The sequence below is a fragment of the Aegilops tauschii genome, chromosome 5 (assembly GCF_002575655.3).
Source record: "Aegilops tauschii subsp. strangulata cultivar AL8/78 chromosome 5, Aet v6.0, whole genome shotgun sequence".
Lineage (NCBI taxonomy): Eukaryota > Viridiplantae > Streptophyta > Magnoliopsida > Poales > Poaceae > Aegilops > Aegilops tauschii.
This window is the reverse complement of record NC_053039.3, coordinates 249,803,811-249,826,506: the sequence shown is the minus strand read 5'-3', so window position 1 is coordinate 249,826,506 and position 22,696 is coordinate 249,803,811. Positions and strand designations below refer to the sequence as shown.

The window sequence follows — 22,696 nt, the reverse complement described above, 5'->3', positions numbered from 1 at the left end:
GTCGATCGTCAGGGCATGGCCGAGTCGAGTCGTGTACAGTGCTCTCCGTCAGGTTGCCGCTTGCTGTCGTCAGCGGTGAGGGCGGGGGTACTATAGCCACGTCGGCTCTGGTCAGCGGGTAGGTGAGGGGCACTATTGCCACGGTCCTGCTGACCAGAGGCATGGGCGGGGCACTGTTGCCTCGGTCATTGTTGATTGAAGTCTCGTCCCATCGTACGGCCTGGATGGGACGGGAGCTGACCCGCGGCTAGATTGCGTAGCACGCCATGGGTGGTGCTGGCTTGCCGAGGAAGCTTTGGTCATGCCGGGTTCGGCTGTCTTGCGCTAGTCGTTGGGGCCGAGTCGACGTGTCTTGCCGGGTCGGCGAGTCTGGCCGGCTTGCGGGGCTTGGCCGGGTCGAGCGACCCGGCCAAGCACGTGCCAATTTTGAGGGGTTGTGCTAGCCCCGTTGTTTTTGAAGAGGATCCGGGTTCCGTTGCCTGCCCGGGGTCCATCCCCCCGACAAAGTCTGAGGAGCAAGTTCAGATGAGTGAGGGCACTAGTCCCTCTAGCAACTATGATGATGGCAGCAGGAGCACACCCAACAACTTGCCAAAGGCAGCCACCAGATTCTGAGGATGAGGCCACCTCAAAGAAGAAAGTTCTAAAGAAGGAATATGGCACAGCTGCTACCACTAAGCCAGGGATGCAGAAGAAGGCACCTGCAAGGAGAATTCCAACTTCCAAACCTAGGAAGGTTGCCACTGGTGAAACCATGAAGTTCACCATTGAGTCTGAAGATGGAGCTGCTGGCCAAGAAAAGAAGAAGAAGAGATTCAGAACCACTACTGCCAAGGTACTTGGCATGCCCTCTATGAGGAGAGACTCTGAAGATGAAGAGGAAGAGGTTGTTGCACCAGCACCTAAAGCTCAAAAGCTAATGGGAGATGCTATAAGGTCAGGGGCTGCTCCGTCTAAGCCCAAAGATGCTCCCAAAGCTGCTGCTCCAAAACCCAAGTCTGCACCCAAGAGGAACACCAGGAGTATTCCAGCTGCAGAGAAGAACAAGGCCCCAGTGCCTGAAGCTGCTGAAGAAGAAGATGAAGACTCACTTGTCTTGAGAAAGCTGAAGCCCAAGATCCCAGATCATAATGATGCTCACCCAGTTGCAGAAGACATGAAGCTCGGGAAGGATGCAGGTCTGAGACAGTGGAGATTGACTGACCCCTATGCTGTCAGGGGAAGGACTGTTGTGGACTATAGGTTCCATACTAAGGAACAGCAGGATTTCTATGAGACAGTGCTGCTTGACAAGAAGCCCATAGTCTGTGACATGAGATGGGTTGATTGGGAGTACATCAGGAAGAATGAAGATCATTATCCAGGAGTTTATGACAGTTTCAAGTCATGTGGAGTGGTAGACTTTGTTGGGCAGAAGCTCACAAAGTGGAATGATGACCTCATTATGCAGTTCTACTCCACAGCTCATTTCTACCCAGATGGGAGGATAGTCTGGATGTCTGAGGGTACCAGGTACCAGTCAACAGTTGAGGAATGGTCTGAATTGATCAATGCTCCAAAGGAGAATGAGGATGACTTGGATGTCTATGCCAAGAAGAAGAAAGATCACAACTCCATGGCTCACATGTACAAAGAGATCCCAGATGCTGCACTTGAGACACACAAGTTTGGATCTGTGCACTATCTATTGTCAGGACTGCCCACTATCAACTGGATTTTAAGGCATACTTTGCTGCCCAAGTCAGGTGATCACAAGATGATCAGAGGCCATGCAATTAATTTGCTCCATATATTTGATGTGCCTCAGAAGTTCAAAGTCATGAGCCTGATTGTGGAAACAATCAAAAGGACTGCTGCTAATCAGAAGAGGAGTTGTGGGTATGCCCCACAAATTCAGGAGCTTATCAACTCCAAGATGGGCACTGGCACATACCTCTTGGACAAGGAACACCTGCCCATCTACCCTGATTTTGAGGACAACACTGTAGTGATGGATGAGAATGAACAATCTTCTGTGCAAGCACAAGAGAAGAAGGAGAAGGCAAGGGCTGAGAAGGCTGCTAAGATGCCAACTGCTGAAGAGGCATCTCAGATTTTCCTGAAGAGCAAGCAAGATCAGCTTGGCTACTTGATTGCCTCCACTCTGAGGAATCAGAAGGGCTTGGCCACCCTGACTCAAAACCAGGAGAGCTTGGAGAGAATCATAGAGCAGAAGTTCTATGCTCTTGATGTTAAAGTGACCGAGATCCAGACTGCAGTTGAGCAACTTCAGGAGGATGTGGAGGAGAAGAAGGGCAAGTCAACTACTGATGCATTTGCTAGAGTGCCAGAGGATAGAGATCTGCTGCAGTGCCTGTGGCAGACACCAGAGCTACATCATCTGCACCAGCTACAGCTTCAGTGCATCCAGCTCCAGCACCCTCTCCACCAGCTCCAGCAACATCAACAGAAGTCTTCGTCCAAGGAGCCATCTCTACACCATCCCATGAAGACCAAGCCTGAGAGTCGATTAGCACTATGCATTTTTTGAACTTTTTGGTAACTTGTTGCCAAAGGGGGAGAAAATGTATAGATCATAGGCTTCGAGAGAGAGTGTTGCTTTTGTTCTCACTTGTCTTTTTGGTGGTTGAACTTTGTTACTTGCTTGTTTGCTTAATACTCTATGCCTTTTGTGAGATACTTGGATGATCATGTGTTTGATCATATGCTACCTTAATGCTTGTTGGATGACATTATCCTTTTATATCCTTATATGATCATTCACTTTGCTTGGTGATGAGTGCATGTGTTTAATTATTATCATTTTGAGCGCTCCACCAAGATGTATGTGACATGGAAGAGTAACCCTTGATTCTAACTCTTTGTGCATTTGCAGTCCAAAGCAAATTTTAAATAATGCACAAATTTAGGGGGAGCTCTTACTTTTCACATACTTCTCAAAGCAACAATATTTTTCAATCTTATTATCATTTGTCGAAGCTTTGATCTATATGTTGTCATCAATTACGAAAAAGGGGGAGATTGAAAGTGCAACTATCCCTAGGTGGTTTTGGTAATTCCTAACAACATATATCTCATTGAGCTAATGCTACTTCAAGATAAATATTTCAGGAAAGCTCAATGATTGGCATGGCATGGATGAGAAAAGTGGATCCCTCAAAATGCTAAGGACAAAAGGATTGGCTCAAGCTCAAAGCACAAGACTCTAAATTTTCTATTTTAGTGATCCAAGATCACATTGAGTCTATAGGAAAGCCAATACTATCAAGGAGGGATGAGGTGTTGCTTAATGAGGCTCTTGCTCAAAATGCTTTGTGATATGCTCCAAAAACCCTCAACTACTTTCTCACATCCACATATGACCTAAACCAAAAGTCCAACTCGGCCTCGCCGATTCTTCCTATCCGGCGCCACCGAGTTCAGATGTCATAACCACTGCCACAAACCCTAGGCAAATCGGTCTCACCGATAGGGATCTCGGTCTCACTGAGATGGGGTTGTAATCTCTCTGTTTCCCTTCGTAACATTTTGGTCAAACCGAGATGAGCGAATCGGTCCCACCGAGATTACAATGTAAACTCTCTGTTTCCTTTTCATAATGTTTCGGTCCAACCGAGATGAGCGAATCGGTCCCACCGAGTTTGCCTGACCAACCCTCTGTGTGTCCATTACCAAAATCGGTCTCACCGAGATTACGTTATGCCCTAACCCTAATCATATCGGTCCTACCGAGTTGCATGTCGGTCCCACCGAAAATCCTAACGGTCACATGACTTTCTAAATCGGTCCGACCGAGTTTCTTAATTCGGTCCCACCAAGATTGGTAAGTTGTGTGTAACGGTTAGATTTTGTGTGGAGGCTATATATACCCCTCCACCCACTCTTCATTCGTGGAGAGAGCCATCAGAACATGCCTAGACTTCCAACATACATTTTCTGAGAGAGAACCACCTACTCATGTGTTGAGACCAAGATATTCCATTCCTACCATATGAATCTTGATCTCTAGCATTCCCCAAGTTGCTTCCCACTCAAACCTTCTTTCCACCAAATCCAAATCCTGTGAGAGAGAGTTGAGTGTTGGGGAGACTATCATTTGAAGCACAAGAGCAAGGGGTTCATCATCAACACACCATTTGTTACTTCTTGGAGAGTGGTGTCTCCTAGATTGGCTAGGTGTCACTTGGGAGCCTCCGACAAGATTGTGGAGTTGAACCAAGGAGTTTGTAAGGGCAAGGAGATCGCCTACTTCGTGAAGATCTACCCCTAGTGAGGCAAGTCCTTCGTGGGCGACGGCCATGGTGGGATAGACAAGGTTGCTTCTTCGTGGACCCTTCGTGGTTGGAGCCCTCCGTGGACTCGCTCAGCCGTTACCCTTCGTGGGTTGAAGTCTCCATCAACGTGGATGTACGATAGCACCACCTATCGGAACCACGACAAAAACATCCGTGTTTCCTATTGCGTTTGCACTCTCCAAACCCTTCTCTTTACATTCATGCAAGTTGCATGCTTTACTTTCCGCTGCTCACATACTCTTTGCATGCTTGCTTGAATTGTGTTAAGATTGCTTGAACCGTGCTAAGTTGCTAAAATCTGTCAAGAACCAAAATTGGAAAAGGATAGATTTTTATTTGGTCAAGTAGTCTAATCACCCCCCCCCCCTCTAGACATACTTTCGATCCTACAAGCACCAAGACACCTCTGATGCTGCTCCCTGTAAGTGCATCTAGTGCCACCCCTAGTTGGTTTTGGAGTATTGATGACAAACTTGGTTGAGGGACTAATGTGTTTGTGAGAATTGCAGGATAACACAGGTAGTAGTCCCATATTGATTCGGTTTAGCTACCAGAGATGACCCCTAAGAATGTGTGAAGACACTAAAGACAATGGTGGTTAGTGAAGATATTCACATTGAAGACTATGACATGAGAAGACAGCGCATGAAGACTATGGAGTGCGAAGACATAGTTGTTTCGTAGTTTCCTTTTCTTCTTTAGTGAGTCATAGGAACCACCGCACTATTAAGTGGGGTCCAAGTGAACAAAGTCAGAGTGACTGATGTGATGCTCAACCAAATCCTATGTCTTCGAGTGAAGACAATGAGAGCAAATCTTATCCAGAGCTGGATGAGTCAGCTTTACTTGTATCCCAAGTCAAGCTGCCGCGTGTGTTTGAAATCTGACCATTGGACACATGTCAGTTCCTTAGTGACCCAGGGTCATTTCGGACAAATCAGGCCGGGTTGCCTCCTGGCTATAAATAGCCCACCCCCTACACCATAAATTGGTGGCTGCTCAGAGTTAGTGCACGGCTTTTGTTGTTTGAGAGCAACCCACCTTCGAAGCATTTGAGAGAGAGATCCTTGCGAGGACAAAGCCCAAAACACCCAGAGCACAAAGAGTGTTTGGCATCACTGAAGTCGTTCTGTCCGCGTGATCTGAAGACTTGTTACACTTGAGGACTGTGAATCCTCCAGCCAGTTAGGCGTCGCGTTCTGAGCATCCAAGAGTCATTGTGGATTGTCGGTGAACGAAGTCTGTGAAGGTTTGGAAGTCTACCTTGAAGACTTACCAGAGTGATTGGGTGAGGACTAAGTGTTCTTAGCTCAATGGGAATAAGGTGAAGACGCGGTCTTCTGAGTTAAATCTCAGCCTCCCTAACCAGACGTACAGTTGTCACAGCAACTGGAACTGGTCCAACAAACCCCTGTCCTCACCAAGCAATTGGTTCTATCTCCTACTTCTCTTAACTTATAGTTTGTCTTCGTGAAGTCATTGCATGCTTGCATTATCTGTTTGACTTCACTGTGTGACGACTACTGTTGTTTGGCTTCATACTATCTTCCACCCTGATCAATACTACCTAGCTGCTAATAGTCTTCGTGCTTTCACTTTATTGAATACTTGACTATGGCCTGTCTAGTGTAGTCTACCTTCCGCTGCATGTCAATAGGTTCATTTTTATTGTTCGTCTTCGAAATTCTCATGTTTTGATGACTTTTATAAAAAATCGCCTATTCACCCCCCCCCCTCTAGTCGATAACTAGCACTTTCAATTGGTATCAGAGCAAGGTACTCCCTTGTTCTGTGTGATTCGGTTTAACCACCTGGAGTTTTAGCTATGTTGACTGTAGGGATAATCAAAGTCTCTGTTGCGTGCCCTGTCTTCGATGGCACTGATTACCCCTACTGGAAGAATAAGATGTGCATGCATCTTGAAGCCATTGATGTCGACCTATGGTATGTCGTCAAGAACGGTGTTCCCAAGATCGGTGAAGATGTCACCCCTGCTGATGTCAAGAAGTTTGTTCAACTGGACTCTACTGCCAAGAACATCATCTGTGGTCATCTAACCAAAGGACAGTATGGCCGTGTGAGTGCTCTGAAAACGTCGAAGCTAGTCTGGGACTAGCTCTCCAAGGTCAACGAAGGCGTCTCAACCCAGAGAGACTCAAGGATCAGTGTCCTTCGCAACCTCTTCAACCGCTTCAAGTGAAACAACAATGAGAATGTCCAGCTCACATTTGATCGCCTCACTGACATCACAAATGAGCTTCATGCACTCGGCGCCACTGAGATCACCAAGCATGAAATCGTCAAGACACTCCTGAGATCACTTGAAAGCTCATTTGACACCCTAGCCCTGATGATTCAAGAACGCCCTGACTTCAGGATACTCGATCCATCTGACATACTTGAGAGGCTCAACACACATGAGTTTCAGCTATCTGAGAAAAGAGACATCTATGGTCCCAACTATGGCCGAACTCGTGCTTTGAAGGCAAAGGCTGTTTCCTCATCTGAAGAAGAATCTGACTGCAGCTCTGGTGATCCTGAAAACATTGGAAAGGAGCTTGCTATGCTTGTGAAGAAAAAGTTCCAGAAATTCACGAAGAAGAAAGGCTTCAGAAAGTCTTCACGATCCAGCTCAAGAAAAGATGAAGCTTCTACTCACGACCACAAGAAGAGAACATGCCACAAGTGCAAGAAACCTGGTCACTACATCTCTGAGTGTCCACAGTGGGACAATGAGAACAAAAATAAGAAGAAGAGCAAGGAATATGATTCTGATGACAAGAAGAAGAAGAAATCCTCAAAGTCTGCTTCCAAGTGCTCATCGAAGTCTTCATCACACAAGAAGAGTACATCTAGCAAGGCTCGTGCCTTTGTTGGCAAGGAGATGGATTCAGAGCAGGAGTCTGCTTCTGAGGAGGCGGAGGTTGAGTCTGAGGAGGAGTCCAACTCTGGCGTTGCGAGCCTGGCTCTAGCTACAGCCTATGTTGCCAAGTCCATCTTCAACACTGAAGGCAATGGCTCCATCACCAACGCTGATGCTAATGACAAGGACGACTCTGCCCCCACCTACTGCTTCATGGCACGTGGTGCCAAGGTAAACTCACGAGATGCTTATTTTCAAACCTCAAGTGAAGATGACTCTGATTGTGAATCTAAACCTAGCTACAAAACACTTGCTAAAATTGCAACTGAACAACAGAAAGCTATGGAACATATTCAAAAACTATTAGACAAAAGCGATGACCTGTTGGACGCGGAAATGACCCGATCTCAGTCCTTAATTGAAGACATCAAAAATCTTCATATTAAGTACGAGGAACTTGAAAGTCGTCATGAAACGCTCTCAACAACTCATGAAAAGCTTTCCTACGATTATCTTCAAAGGAAGCAAGAACTTGAGAAATTGAGAGCGGCTCATGAAGATCTTCAAAAGGAGAATAAGTCACTTCGCGCTCAACAGATCAGTCCCGCTCAGGAAGGATTTGAACCACCCTGTCTAAAATGCCTTGAGCGTGATAACGCTACATCTGTTGCTGAATGTTCCACTGCTGCTACTGCTGCAATATCTTCAACTGCTGATGTGGTAATTGACCCCTCTGCTAAGGATACCACTACTATTGCTGATGAAAATGCCAGGCTGAAGACATTGCTTGAGACAGGGATGTACAAAAGTCTCAAAGGGCATCAGACACTATGCGATGTCCTCAAAAAGCAGATTCTGAACCAAAACCCTAGGAAAGAGGCTGTTGGGTTCGAGAGGAAAATGAATGTTGATGGTTCTTACTGGAAGCCTGAGCAGTTTCCCAAAACCACATGGGTTGCTGCAAAGGGACCTACAGTGGATCCGTCTACTTTATCTGGCTTCACTTGTCCTAACCCCATTATCATTGATGAATCCTTTGATGCAAACTATAAACTGTTTAAGAACCAGAATAGTGAAGTGTTTGCCAGGTATATTGGTACTAACTGCAGGAATGGGCCACCTATGAAGAAGATCTGGGTACTTAAAAGTTGTCTTGAGAATCTTCCTGTAAATGTCATCATGACACCACCAGGGAAGAAGACAAACCCCAGACCAAAGGTTTCATATGGTCCAAAGGCTTCATACAGACATAGGACTCAACAGAGTCACCCTAACACCAATGTTTTGCAGGGAAATCATACTCAGACCTATGAATATGAGCGTGTTTCCTCAAACCGCTATGTTCACAAAACTAAGAACTTTTCTGCTTATTCATACGAGTATTATTCACCTCCTGCAAGGCTATTTCCTAGGGCTCCAAAGCCAAAGTTCTCAGATGCTGCACTTAGACTCATTGCTTCGAAGCCACCCCTGAAAATGTGGGTGGTTAAGAAAACTTAACTCTCTTTTGCAGGGAAAGGTCTCCAGCCGGAAATCAAAGGTGTCCGATGCTATTGCTGGGGACCTAAAACATCTTGTGGGGCACAAGATAAAATTCCCAAATGGTCTTACTATGTATTTTGTTCCTGAATCACTTGCCAGTCATCCTATCAGTCCTAACCTGGATCTAAGCTTTGATAATCCGCTTGTTCGTCAAATGTTTATGCTTCACAATACCCTTAGTGAAGCCTATCCCCCTAACTGCACTGTAGGGTATGACACTAAAGTCTTCAGAATGGATTATGGACAGTGGATGCACTAACCACATGACTGGTGATCGAAGTCTTCTGATGGATTCAACACTACGTCCATCTGACAAGAGTCACATCACATTTGCTGACACTAGTAAAAGCAAGGTATTGGGTCTAGGTAGAGTTGCAATCTCAAAGGACCAGCACATGGATAAAGTGATGCTTGTTGAATCCCTTGGTTTCAACTTAATGTCTGTCTCAATGCTTTGTGACTTAAACATGATTGTGATATTTGGAAAATACCGTTGCCTTGTGCTAATGGAATCTGACAAATCTCTAGTCTTTGAATGGTATCGAAAAGATGATCTTTACATGGTAGATTTCTCAGCAGGACCACAGTTGGCCGTATGTCTTCTAGCAAAAGCTTCAGAGTGCTGGCTCTGGCATCGAAAGCTAGGGCATGCGGGCATGAGAAATTTGTACACTCTCGCGAAGAAGAAACACGTCGTAGGCATCGAAGGCGTCAAGTTCAAGAAGGATCATCTGTGTGGTGCCTGCGAAGCTGGAAAAATGACAAGGGCCAAGCATCCCTCGAAGACAATCATGACTACATCTCAACCCTTCGAGCTGCTTCACATGGACCTCTTTGGCCCTACTCACTACTCTACTCTCACTACCACTGCTTGCCTCTATGGCTTCGTCATTGTTGATGATTACTCAAGATATACATGGGTGCATATAATCCTTTACAAGAATGAAGTGCGGGATATCTTTAGACGCTTCGCAAATCATGCCATGACGAATTATGGCGTGAAAATCAAGCACATCAGAAGTGACAACGGCACAGAGTTCAAGAATACCGGCCTCGACCTTTACCTTGATACATTAGGCATCACACATGAGTTCTCTGCTCCATACACACCTCAGCAGAATGGCATCATGGAGCGCAAGAACAGAACACTCATTGAGATGGCTCGGACGATGCTTGATGACTACAAGACTCCAAGGAAGTTCTGGCCGGAAGCTATTGATACAGCATGCCACATCATCAACCGTGTTTATCTTCACAAGCTTCTGAAGAAGACGTCCTATGAGCTCCTAACTGGTAAGAAGCCAAATGTCAGTTACTTCAGAGTATTTGGTGCTAGGTGCTGGATCAAGGGTCCACATCACACTTCAAAATTTGCACCGAAAGCACATGAAGGTTTTATGCTTGGTTACAGAAAGGATATGCACTTCTACACAGTCTTCAACCTCTTTCACTATAAAGTGGTTAAACTGTAGATGTGCGGTTCGATGAGACTAACGGCTCGCAAAGAGAGCACCTGCCAAATGTGCTAGATGAAGTCCCACCTAGTGAATCGATCAAGCTTATGGGCACTGGAGAAATCATACCTTCAGAAGCTCAGGCTGAAGAAGAACTCATCATTTCTGCGCCTAGTCAATCTGAAGACATTGCTCAGCCTGAAGCCAATGCTCAAGATGAAGACAATGATCAGCAAGAGCAAAATTTTCGTCCAGTTCATCCACGTGTTCAAAATGAAGTACAAATTGAGAAGATAATTGATAGTATCAATGCACCTGGTCCACTCACTCATTCAAGAGCAACACAGCTAGCAAATTTCTGTGGGCACTTTGCATTTGTCTCAATATCTGAACCCAAGAAAGTTGCTGAAGCCTTCATGGAACCAGAATGGATTCAAGCTATGCAAGAAGAGCTTCAACAGTTTGAGCTGAACAATGTGTGGGAATCGGTCAAGCGTCCTGATCCTCGCAAGCACAACATCATAGGCACCAAATGGATCTATCGCAACAAACAAGATGAGCATGGTCAAGTTGTCAGAAATAAGGCCCATCTCGTTGCTCAAGGATACACTCAAGTTGAAGGGATTGACTTCGATGAAACATTTGCTCCCGTGGCAAGGCTTGAAGCTATTCGCATACTGCTAGCCTATGCCAACCACCACAACATTCTTCTGTACCAAATGGATGTGAAGAGTGCCTTTCTCAATGGAAAGATTGAAGAAGAAGTGTATGTTGCACAGCCACTAGGCTTTGAAGATCCAAAACATCCTAATATGGTATACAAGCTCAATAAGGCACTGTATGGCCTCAAACAAGCTCCACGAGCTTGGTATGATACTCTCAAAGACTTCCTGAAGAGCAAAGGCTTCAAACCTGGTTCTCTAGATCCTACACTGTTCACGAAGACATATGATGGAGAACTGTTTGTGCGCCAAATCTATGTGGATGACATTATCTTCGGCTGCACTGACAAGAGATACAGTGATGAGTTTGGACACATGATGCAAGAGCAATATCAGATGTCCATCATGGGTGAGCTGAAGTTCTTCCTTGGTCTTCAAATCTGTCAGCAGAGCAACGGCATCTTCATATCTCAAGAAAAATACCTCAAAGATTGCCTGAAGAAGTTTGGAATGCAAGATTGCAAAGGATACACGACGCCAATGCCAACCAAAAGTCATCTGAGTCCTGACGCCAATGGTAAAGAGTTCGATCAAAAGGTATACCGCTCCATTATTGGTTCTTTACTTTATTTATGTGCATCTAGGCCAGATATAATGCTTAGTGTTTGCATGTGTGCCCGATTCCAAGCGGCACCAAAGGAATCGCATCACTTAGCTGTGAAGCGAATTCTTCGATATTTGGCTTACACACCAACACTAGGATTATGGTATCCAAAGGGCTCAGAGTTTTATCTAGTTGGATTCTCAGATGCTGACTATGCTGGTGACAAGGTTGATCGCAAGTCCACATCAGGCACATGTCACTTTCTGGGACGATCACTTGTCTATTGGTCTTCAAAGAAGCGGAACTGTGTATCTCTCTCCACTGATGAATCTGGATACATTGCTGCTGGATCTTGCTGTGCTCAGCTTCTCTAGATGAAGCAAACTCTCAAGGACTATGGTATACACTTGAAGCATGTGCCACTCTACTGCGACAATGAAAGCACCATCAAGATTGCCAACAACCCAGTTCAGCACTCGAAGACAAAGCACATTGAAATTCGTCATCACTTTCTCAGAGATCATGTTATGAAGGAAGATATTGATATCATACACGTCAACACTGAAGAGCAATTGGTAGATATCTTCACAGAGCCCTTGGATGAGAAAAGGTTTTGCAAGTTGCGGTGTGAGCTAAATATCTTAGAATCCTTGAATGTCCTGTGATTGGACACACATCCTAAACACTTAGGCATGTTGATGACTTAGATGTGCAACACACGAAGTAACGTATATCTTCAATCAATGAAGACATACACTCTAAGTGTGAATACATTAACGTGGAATTTGACTTCGGAGCGCCACGATAATTGTGCGTCGTGTCTGGATCTAATACTTCCTATACGGTGGGTAACGCCACCACCAAACTTTTGTTTGAAGTGTTTCATTTGGCATCTCGTTTGCAAAGTCTTCGCATTTGGTTAGTCTGCAACATTGATTTGACATCATGTTTTTCTTCACAATGTTGATTTGATGTTATTCATATATACATATATACTTATGTTCTGTCCTCTACAGCATTCACTTATAGCTATGTCTTCATGTTTGAATCTTTTGATCTAAGTGAATGTGATCGGACCCTAACCCCTTGTTTGCTTCTACCTCAAGTCTATCTATCCAAATCATATGCATTCTATTGAAACCGTCGAATGTCTTCTATGCGTCCTTGTCAGCAGAAGATACAGAGACAAAAGTTGAATCTGTTTTTAATGCTATATCCTTATTGCCTGAAAACCGGTGAAGCCGGAATGACCACCCGACAATCCAGGCATGCGTGGGAACATGGAACAACTTCCAATGTGTTGCATGCTTGCCACATGTCCTTCAGATGTGAACCGCCAGGGGCACCTATGTAATTATGTTGTGCAGTCCCTTTCCTTATAAATACACATCTCACCACGGTCATTATCTCTTCTCCACCTCGCCACCTCGCACAAACCCTTGCGCCTCCGCTAGCTCGCGTCGACGCCGGAGACGAAGCGCTTAGCTACCGCGACTTCTCTGACGCCGTCCTCACGCCGGCTGCGGACCTCGTCCTCTCCGCCGTCGCCGTAGGTGTCTCCCGCCGCCAAGTTAGGGTGCGGGAGATTGAACTGCTTGGCCTCCCTCTCAACTTCGTCTAGTAGTTCTTCGTGCGGTAATTAAATATTACTTTTACTGCCTTTTTGATCCATCAGATCCACCTACTTTCACCAAAAGTAGTTTCTTGACTTCCATATCTGGATCTATCTTGTTCCGACTCTCATAGCATGCCTAGTATATTCACTTATGCTTCACAACTAGTTAGGTTCCTCACTTGTACTTATTCTTGGATTCGTACAAATCTGGAACCAGCTCTCACAAAATAAGTGAATGTCTTCGCGCCATGAGGTCAATGTCTTCAAACTGATTTATTTTCAAAATCTTCTGAGAATGCATATGACCTCTTCCCCTTCCCTCGCACCTCTAATGCTGTCACAGGTACATGTCCATGGGAGAATCCCTTGGTTCTCATAGTCTGCATTCATTTGCAGAATTCTTACATCATCACATCAATTCTCCTGAAGCCAGTTCCTGTCTGACCAGCAGAAGGAAGCCATTCACTGTATTGAAGCCTCTCAGTCTGAACATTATGGCAACTGAAAAATCTGCAAGGAAAGGTGGCAGGTAGCACCGTGGGAATACAGCCAAGGACTTGCCACCAGATCTCTTTGAATTGTACAAGTCTGATCTTGAAGAGAATTACAATCGGCGCAAAACCCGAATCCAATGGATTCGACGATATTGGGCAGAAAAATGGTTCCAATACAAATTTGTCACTGCTGAATATGCAGAGAAGAATGCCATCAAGCGACCATGGGGAGACATCTTATACAAAAATCTTCAACCCAAGTCCAAGTGCGAAGCCATTGCTCAAGGCTTCTATCCTTGCATGGTCCGAGGACCACAACCAGAGAACGCTGACCCATCCTCTTTGTTATGGTGTCGCGATGACAATCTGTTCAAGCGCAACTACAAGTTTGCCAAAGATTCTGTTGTGAAGAACAAGAAAGCACTTGGACTCGACTTCAACCCAAGTCCATCTGCTCCAAGGGTTGATGGCACCCGTGATGCAAATCCAAACATCACCGGCCCCTTCTATAACCTCGAAGGCCTCATCACTCACATTGCAGTACAGGGAGCCGTTGTGGATCACACAACGGATGAGGCAGATTCAGATGAAGCGCCAGCTCCACCAAAGCCGCAGAAGCAAAAGAAATCAAAGGCTTCAAAGCCCTCTGCTGCACCAAGTGCTTCACGTATGAAGCCATTGGCAACTGCACCTCCTGAAGCCAGTGTGCAATCTGAAGATCTCTCTCGTGTCTCCAGGAAGACAGAGAAGCCCAAGAATAAGAAGCCCATGAAGATCTCTGGGCATGACCTTACTCCTGCTGCCGTTCTGCGGAACGAAAATGAAGCTATTGATCTGTCAAGCAACAAAGATCTTGGTGATGATGCTCTTGAGTTGCTGATAAAGAGCAAGCAAGAGGCGGAGATCTTCAACGATTTGCCCCTCTTTGATGTGGAAATTTTGAATAACTTCATCGATGAGTGGTTTGATAACCCCAGCCTCAGCATTGATGATCTTCAGCTGCCAGTTGACATCAGCGTCACCTTCCATGGAGCCATAGCTAATGAGCTGGCTCTAGCTCAGAAGATTGTCGAGCTGAAGAACAAAATTGACTATGAAAAGGCTCAATTTAAGAAGAACATGGCCAAGCTCAGCGTGGCTGATGTTCAAAGCTTCAAGGAGATGCTTCATGAGCTCAAAGAACAGTTTCACAAGAAACGTGAAGAAGCAAAAGGTTCAAGAGAGCGGATGAAATACTTCGCAGAGAAATGTGTTCAAGCACACAATGAGGCAGAGAAGCACAAGGCTCTTGGGCGTCCTGACATTGACCCCAAGATGGCTGCCAAACAAAAGAAGAAGCCTGCTTTGGCTCAAGCTGAAGCATCAAGGCAGGAAGCACCTCGCATTATCTTCCCTGCTAGTATGACAGGCTTGAAGCCTATGACCCCCTCAGCAGCTTCAAGACTGAAAAAGACAAGGGCAGCTGAAGCCGAAGCCAAGAAGGGCAAGCACAAGAATGCCTCTGATGGTGCTCCATCAACAAAGAAGCCGAAGACAAAGTCTTCGTGGAAAGAGCGTGCTGCTGCCATAGAGCCACTTGTTGTCGAGCCAATCTCTGTTGCTCGTCTTGCCTCCACCAACCAAGAGCGTCAACTTATAGTTCACGAGCCTGCTTCCAAAGAGGCTCATGATGATGAAGAAGTTCCAGCTGTTTACACCATCACAGCTGAAGACAATGGTCGTGAAGACAATGTAGATGATGATGAAGTCCTTCCTCAAATCGAGCACCAAACGGTATCATCGCCTGTTCTTACGAACAGCAAAATCATCAGCATTGGTTGTCCCTTGACGCCAATTGCTCAAGATGCATCATGGGCCGATCGTCCTCAAGGCTCCCCCATTCAAGATGAAACCCCAAGAACTCCACCACCTCAAGTCACCTCTCCGGTGCTTGACGATGACAATTACATGGTGCAGACCACTCCATCACCACAAGCGTCGCCAGCTTTCCGGAGGCTTCGCAAAGGCCCTAGGCTGCAGGTCGCCATGTCGACCATTCCAGAGGAAGAAGTGAAACAAAGCTCAGTAGCACGCCAAGTGTTCCCTGAAGCCACTCCCACTGCGAATGTCTCCGAGTCTGAAGCTAAAGCTGTTGAAGACATTCCGGCTGCATCAGCCGTTGACAATCAAGAACCAAGAGATGAAGAAAGAGTTGCCACACCCCCTGGTACCCAAGAATTTGTTCTCGAGGAGAACGTGTCTGTGCCCGACCCTCCTACTATTGAAGAGGAGGTTGCAAACATTGAGGCGGCCGCACATACAACCACTGAAGCCCATGACGTTGTCATGGCTGAAGCTAATGTAGCGCCTGAAGTGAATATGGTGCCTGAAGCTAATGTTGCACCTGAAGCCAATGTGCAGTCTGAAGCCCATGGCAATGCCAATGCTCCTGTACCGCCTCCAAGACCTCACACCATTGAGCAAGAATTTGATCACGGCCAGCTTGTCACGGTTCGATGGCCTATTCTGGTTCCTCCGCCTGCTCCCGGACCACAATTTGACAACCATGTGGAGCACAGGCCTCAGGTCCAGAAGCCAAAGCCCCGACTGCCAAGGTTTCCTGGAGCTGCAACTTCACCAGGTTCATTCAGTGTCAATAGCTTCAAGGCTCACAATACCTTCTTTGACAGTGCAAAGAACCCTTACTCAAGGCCAAGAATCTCATCTGATCGCTTCTGGAGCTATCAACAGCGTAGCTATTACTCATGCATCCTATATAATCAAGGGCGAATCTTTCCTCACATGCGTCTGGATTGTGAAGCCATTGCTGGTCTGCCCTGCTTGGAAGAAGCTCTAGATTGCTTCAGAGATGCTGGACTTCTGCAGTTTTTCACTGACAAAGAGCATTGGAATGAGGAGCTGCTGCTACAATTCTATGCCACTCTTCACATTCGCGGCTACAACAGGGATTCGAAGACTTGGGTCCTTGAGTGGATGGCAGGTGATGTACACCATGAAGCCAAAGCCCAAGACATAATTGAGCTTACTTCCCTGCCACTCCAGGTGAACTCTATGAACCTGGTAGTCAGCTTCACCGCAATGCATTGGAGAGCATATTTCAGAAGCCTGAGCCCAACATGAGTCAGATGCTCAGCATGATAAAGCCACTGCCACCAGATGCTGAATATCCAAAGGAGTTCTTTGTCGAAGACCTCGAGTATCTGCCCCGTACCATTTATCACATTGTAAGGACATTCTCCTACAGCCAAGCTTGAAGGCACGATGAAGACATTGGTTTTCTATATTCTCAATGGCATCAGCTTCAATGCTCAAGATTTCTTCATCAGACAACTTCCTGCATCTGGAATTGATCTATTTGGCCTGAAGTTTTATGCTCCATGGGTGATGCGCTTAATCAAGCTTCACTCTTCAGTCAACTATCAGCCCTCTGCGCAACCATCTTATCTTCTTGCCTGAGGTTGATATGTCAGTCGAAGCCATCTACCCTGAGCCTGCCAAGGAGCCAATTTATCTTCATGATGTTGATTGCCAAAGCTTTTCGCAACCAATTGAAGGAGTTCTTGTTGCAACTCGTGTTTACCCTCTGGCTGGAAATACACGTGCACCTCATCGTGCAACTACTGAAGCCACAGAGAGCACTATTGCCCAAAGTTCTCGGAAGCGATCTCTTGTACTCAATGACCGAGAGCTTCTCGTGGCCTTACATCAGAAATAGGATAAGCACCATGACTGGCTAAAGCATCAGATGCAGAGCCTCTTGGTGGATGTTAATCGCATTCGCAACCTTGCCAGCAAGAACGCCTTCGTGTCACATGAAGCCTGTCGGAGGTCTTGGAAGAGTTTGACTTTTCTAAGCTCTGAAGCCGATCTTCGCGAAGATGGCTTCACTAAGCGCTACAAATTTGATTCCACGCCTCCCCACAATGCAGTTTTGCGTCGTACTCCTTCCTTAGAAGATTCGGAGTATTCATCTTCGTTTGCAACTGTTGTTGCGAGAGTCGTCGATGAAGAAGACGATGTACTTCACCAACCATGACTTCGCCGCGTCTCGACACTGCATCAGGCCCGTCAGCACCACCAAACTCCAACGTCGACCCTCCACCTTCATCTACTCCTGATGGGAACGAGTAGATGCTCTATGTCTTCACACCTTTGTGGTCCTTACTGACAAAAGGGGGAGAAGCATATGAGTTGATAGTCTTCAAGCGGGTCCATATGGGTGGTTGCTATATTTTGCCAAGTATTTACAACTCTCGTTTTTTTGATACATTTGGTTCTTTGGGTTGTAACACTTAAACTGATGGTCGTCTGCTACTTTGTTTGATATTCTGTGGTGCGATGATAAATTCCGCATGAAGTCATTTCGCAGACGTCCATTTTTCATAATGCATGTCATTATCTTTGTTATATCAGTATATGCATGATGAATTGTCTTCATGAGTTGAAGAGGATCTCCACAAGTAAAACCTGCCATGTGCGTTTGCATTCAAAAGCAAACTACTTATATGCACATCTTCAGGGGGAGCCTTTTGCTACTTATGAAGACAATGACCTAATTCCTAAACTTTCACATACTTTTATCCCCGTTGAAAACTTCAACCAGTTTGTCATCAATCACCAAAAAGGGGGAGATTGTAAGTTCATCTAGTGCCACCCCTAGTTGGTTTTGGAGTATTGACAACAAACTTGGTTGAGGGACTAATGTGTTTGTGAGAATTGCAGGATAACATAGGTAGTAGTCCCATATTGATTCAGTTTACCTACCAGAGATGACCCCTAAAAATGTGTGAAGACATTGAAGACAATGGTGGTTAGTGAAGATATTCACATTGAAGACTATGACATGAGAAGACAGCGCATGAAGACTATGGAGTGCGAAGACATACTTGTTTTGTAGTTTCCTTTTCTTCTTTGTTGAGTCATAGGAACCACTGGACTGTTAAGTGGGGTCCAAGTGAACAAAGTCAGAGTGACTGATGTGATGCTCAACCAAAACCTATGTCTTCGAGCGAAGACAATGAGAGCAAATCTTATCCAGAGCTGGATGAGTCAGCTTTACGTGTAGCCCAAGTCAAGCTGCCGCGTGTGTTTGAAATCTGACCGTTGGACACGTGTCAGTTCCTTAGTGATCCAGGGTCATTTCGGACAAATCAGGTCGGGTTGCCTCCTGGCTATAAATAGCCCACCCCCTACACCATAAATTGGTGGCTGCTCAGAGTGAGTGCACGGCTTTTGTCGTTTGAGAGCAACCCACCTCTGAAGCATTTGAGAGAGAGAGATCCTTGCGAGGTCAAACCCAAAACACCCAGAGCCCAAAGAGTGTTTGGCATCACTGAAGTCGTTCTGTCCGCATGATCTGAAGACTTGTTACACTTGAGGACTGAATCCTCCAGCCGGTTAGGCGTCACGTTCTGAGCATCCAAGAGTCATTGTGGATTGCGGGTGAACGAAGTCTGTGAAGGTTTGGAAGTCTACCTTGAAGACTTACCAGAGTGATTGGGCGAGGACTAAGTGTTCTTAGCTCAAGGGGAATAAAGTGAAGACGCGGTCTTCTGAGTTAAATCTCAGCCTCCCTAACCAGACGTACAGTTGTCACAGCAACTGGAACTGGTCCAACAAATCCCTGTCCTCACCAAGCAACTGGTTCTATCTCCTACTTCTCTTTACTTACAGTTTGTCTTCATGAAGTCTTTGCCTGCTTGCATTATCTGTTTGACTTCACTGTGTGACGACTATCGTTGTTTGGCTTCATACTATCTTCCACCCTGATCCATACTACCTAGCTGCTAATAGTCTTCGTGCTTTCACTTTATTGAATACTTGACTATGGCATGTCTAGTGTAGTCTACCTTCCGCTGCATGTCAATAGGTTCATTTCTATTGTTCGTCTTCGAAACTCTCATGTTTTGAAGACTTCCATAAAAATCGCCTATTCACCCCCCCCCCCCCGTCTAGTCGATAACTAGCACTTTCACTCCCTCTAAGCAGAAGTTGAAGACAAAGTCTTCAAAGTATTCAAGAAAAGAGCGTGTTGCTGCCCAAGAACCGCTGAATGTTGAACCATTTATGTTTCTCTACCTGCCTCCACAAATTGCGAGCGTCGTCTTGTGATACATGAGCCTGCTTCCACAGAGGCTCCAGAGACAGAAGAGATTCCAGCTGATGACTCCACCGCAGCTAAAGACATTGGTCATGAGGACCGTATTGAAGATGATGTAGTCCTTCCTCGGCTAGAACCCAATCTGGTATCATCGCCTGCTCCTACGAGCAGTGAACTCATAAGCATTGGCGGTCCCACGACGCCAATTGCTCAAGATGAATATTGGGAAGAGCAACAACCAAACACCCCCTTGCATGAAGTGATTCCTCGTACTCCACCAGCACAAGTCACCACTCCAGTGCTTGATGAAGACATGGAGCAGCCACTCCCTCACCAAATGTGTCGCCCGCATTTCAAAGGCTTCGTAGAGGCCCTAGGCCCCAGGTCTCCATGTCGAGAATTCCATAAGAGAATGCGCAACCCACAAGCTCAGTAGCACGTCAAGTGTTCCCTGAAGCCATCCCTTCAGAGTCTGCTCATGAGTCTGAAGCCAAAACTGCTGAAGACATTCCGACTGCATTAGCCGATGAAGGGAAACAAGAAGAAAGAGAAGTTATTCCCCCTGCCAGTGATCCAGTTGTGCAAGAAGAGAATGTGATCGTGCCAGACCCTCCAGTCCTTGAAGCCATGAATGTTGAAGCTAATGAGGCTGCCACCACTATCACCACTGAAGCCAATGACGATGTCATGGCTGAAGACCATGTGGAGCCCAAAGCTAATGCTGCCCCTGAAGACAATGTGCAGCCAACCACCTCTGACGTAGTCATTCCTTCTCCAGTGCCTCACACTATGGAATGTGCTTACAATCGTGGTGGTGAGCTTGTTACTGTAAGATGGCCCATTATGGTTCCTCCTACTGCTCCAGGTCCACAATATGACTATCATGTGGAGCAAAGGCCTCAGACACAGAAGCCGAAGCCCAGATTGCCAAGGCTTCCCAGTGCTGCATCAACCTAAGGCTCCTTCAATGTGCTCAGCTTCAGAGATCATAATACCTTCTTTGACAACGCCAAGAACCCCTACAAGAAGCCAAAGATCACCTCAGACAAGTTTTGGAGCCATCATCAACAAAGCTATTACTCTTGCATTCTATACAACCAAGACAGGATTTTTCTTCATAAGCGTCTTGATTGTGATGCCATTGTTGGGCTGCCATGCCTTGAAGAGGCTCTTGACTGCTTCAGAGATGTTGGGATGCTCCCGTTGTCGGTGTCAAAACCGGCGAATCTCGGGTAGGGGGTCCCGAATTGTGCGTCTAAGTCTAATGGTAACAGGAGGCGGGGGACACAATGTTTACCCAAGTTCGGGCCCTCTCTATGGAGGTAATACCCTACTTCCTGCTTGATTGATCTTGATGATATGAGTATTACAAGAGTTGATCTACCATGAGATCGTAGAGGCTAAACCCTAGAAGCTAGCCTATGATTATGATTGTTGTTGTCCTACGGACTAAACCCTCCGGTTTATATAGACACCGCAGGGAGCTAGGGTTACACAGAGTCCGTTACAGAGAAGGAAATCTACATATCCGAATCGCCAAGCTTGCTTTCCACGCAAAGGAGAGTCCCACCCGGACACGGGACGAAGTCTTCAACTCTTGTATCTTCATAGTCCAACAGACCGGCATAAGAATATAGTATGGCTGTCCGAGGACCCCCTAATCCAGGACTCCCTCGGTAGCCCTTGAACCAGGCTTCAATGACGATGAGTCCGGCGCGCAGATTGTCTTCGTTATTGCAAGGCGGGTTCCTTCTTCGTATACTCCAAAGAAGATCTTGAACACAAGAATCGTGTCCGGCTCTGCAAAACAAATTCCACATACCACCGTAGAGAGCACAATATTCCACAAGTCTAATCTGCTGACAACTTTTTCATAGCATGACATCACGCCGCGGCCCGGTCATTATTCGAACCGTTTTTCTCAACCTGCTACTGCACATCTTGCGAGGCGGTTTCATAGGCACGTCTTGTCGAAGCAGAGATCGTGTCCCCTTATCACGGGATTCTCATCAATACGGGTGTGGGTAACCCAACCGCGCCATTAACACGGCGCTTGGGGAATAAGCGAGTTTCCAGGGCAAGTGGGGAGGCGCATGATCCCTGCTGCCTTTATAAGGAGATAAGGATTCCCCTTTTTCACCCACGCCTTCTTCTTCCTCTGCTCATCCATTCTCTCTCGCTCGAGCTCCAGCGCCCAAGCATTCGCCTTCTCCGCAAAGCCATTCCGAACATGTCTGGAGCGGGAGGCAAGTGGATTGCCTCCTCCATCACGAAGGAGGACATCAAGAAGCTTCGGGAGGCCGGATACCTGTCCGCAGACATCGCGCATCGGCTTCCGGCCGAAGGGCAGATCATCCCTACCCCAAAACCCCAAGAAAGGGTAGTATTCCTCTCTCACTTCGTCCACGGGCTGGTATTTCCCCTCCACCTGTTCGTTCGCAGACTAATGTTCTACTACGGGCTGGACTTCCATGATCTGGCCCCCAACTTCACCCTCAACATCTCGGCGTTCATCGTCGTGTGCGAGGCCTTCCTCCGCATCACGCCCCACTTCGGCCTATGGCTGAAGACCTTCAACGTGAAGCCAAAGGTGGTGGGTGGCCAACAAGCGGAGTGTGGGGGCGCCATGGTGGGCAAGATGCCCAATGTCACTTGGCCCGAAGGCTCCTTCGTGGAGACTGTGAAGGGGTGGCAATCGGGTCGGCTCTACATCACTGAGCCGCGCGACGCTAACTGGGCGGCGCCCCCCGTATTTCGATCCGGCGTCCCCAAGCAGCTCACCTCCTGGAAAGAGAAGGGCTTAGCCTGGGGTTCAGCGGTGGAGCTGACCGGACTTCAGACCTGCGTCCAAAATATGATAGGCAAGAAAATCAAGCTTGTCAACGTGGTCCAAGTTATGCTCCTTCGTCGGATCCTTCCGTGTCAGAGACGGGCTTTCAATCTGTGGGAGTTCGACCCGGCCGAACACCAGACACTGCGAGAGCTCTTCGGCACGACGCACGTAGACGTCTGGAAGGTGCTATTCAAGGCCAACGAGGTACCACCACCCATAACCGAAGATCGCTAA

General features: G+C 46.6%; 1 protein-coding gene across 1 annotated transcript in view; it reads left to right on the top strand.

The window, feature by feature from the left end:
• Window positions 1-754: 754 nt before the first annotated feature.
• LOC141022737 (uncharacterized) overlaps window positions 755-22,696 on the top strand; it is a 237,716-nt gene continuing 215,774 nt past the window's right edge. Inside the window, exon 1 of the mRNA XM_073498996.1 lies at window positions 755-1,505. Within this exon, the coding sequence (XP_073355097.1) occupies window positions 755-1,505 (751 nt within the window). The remainder of the gene's footprint in view (window positions 1,506-22,696) is intronic.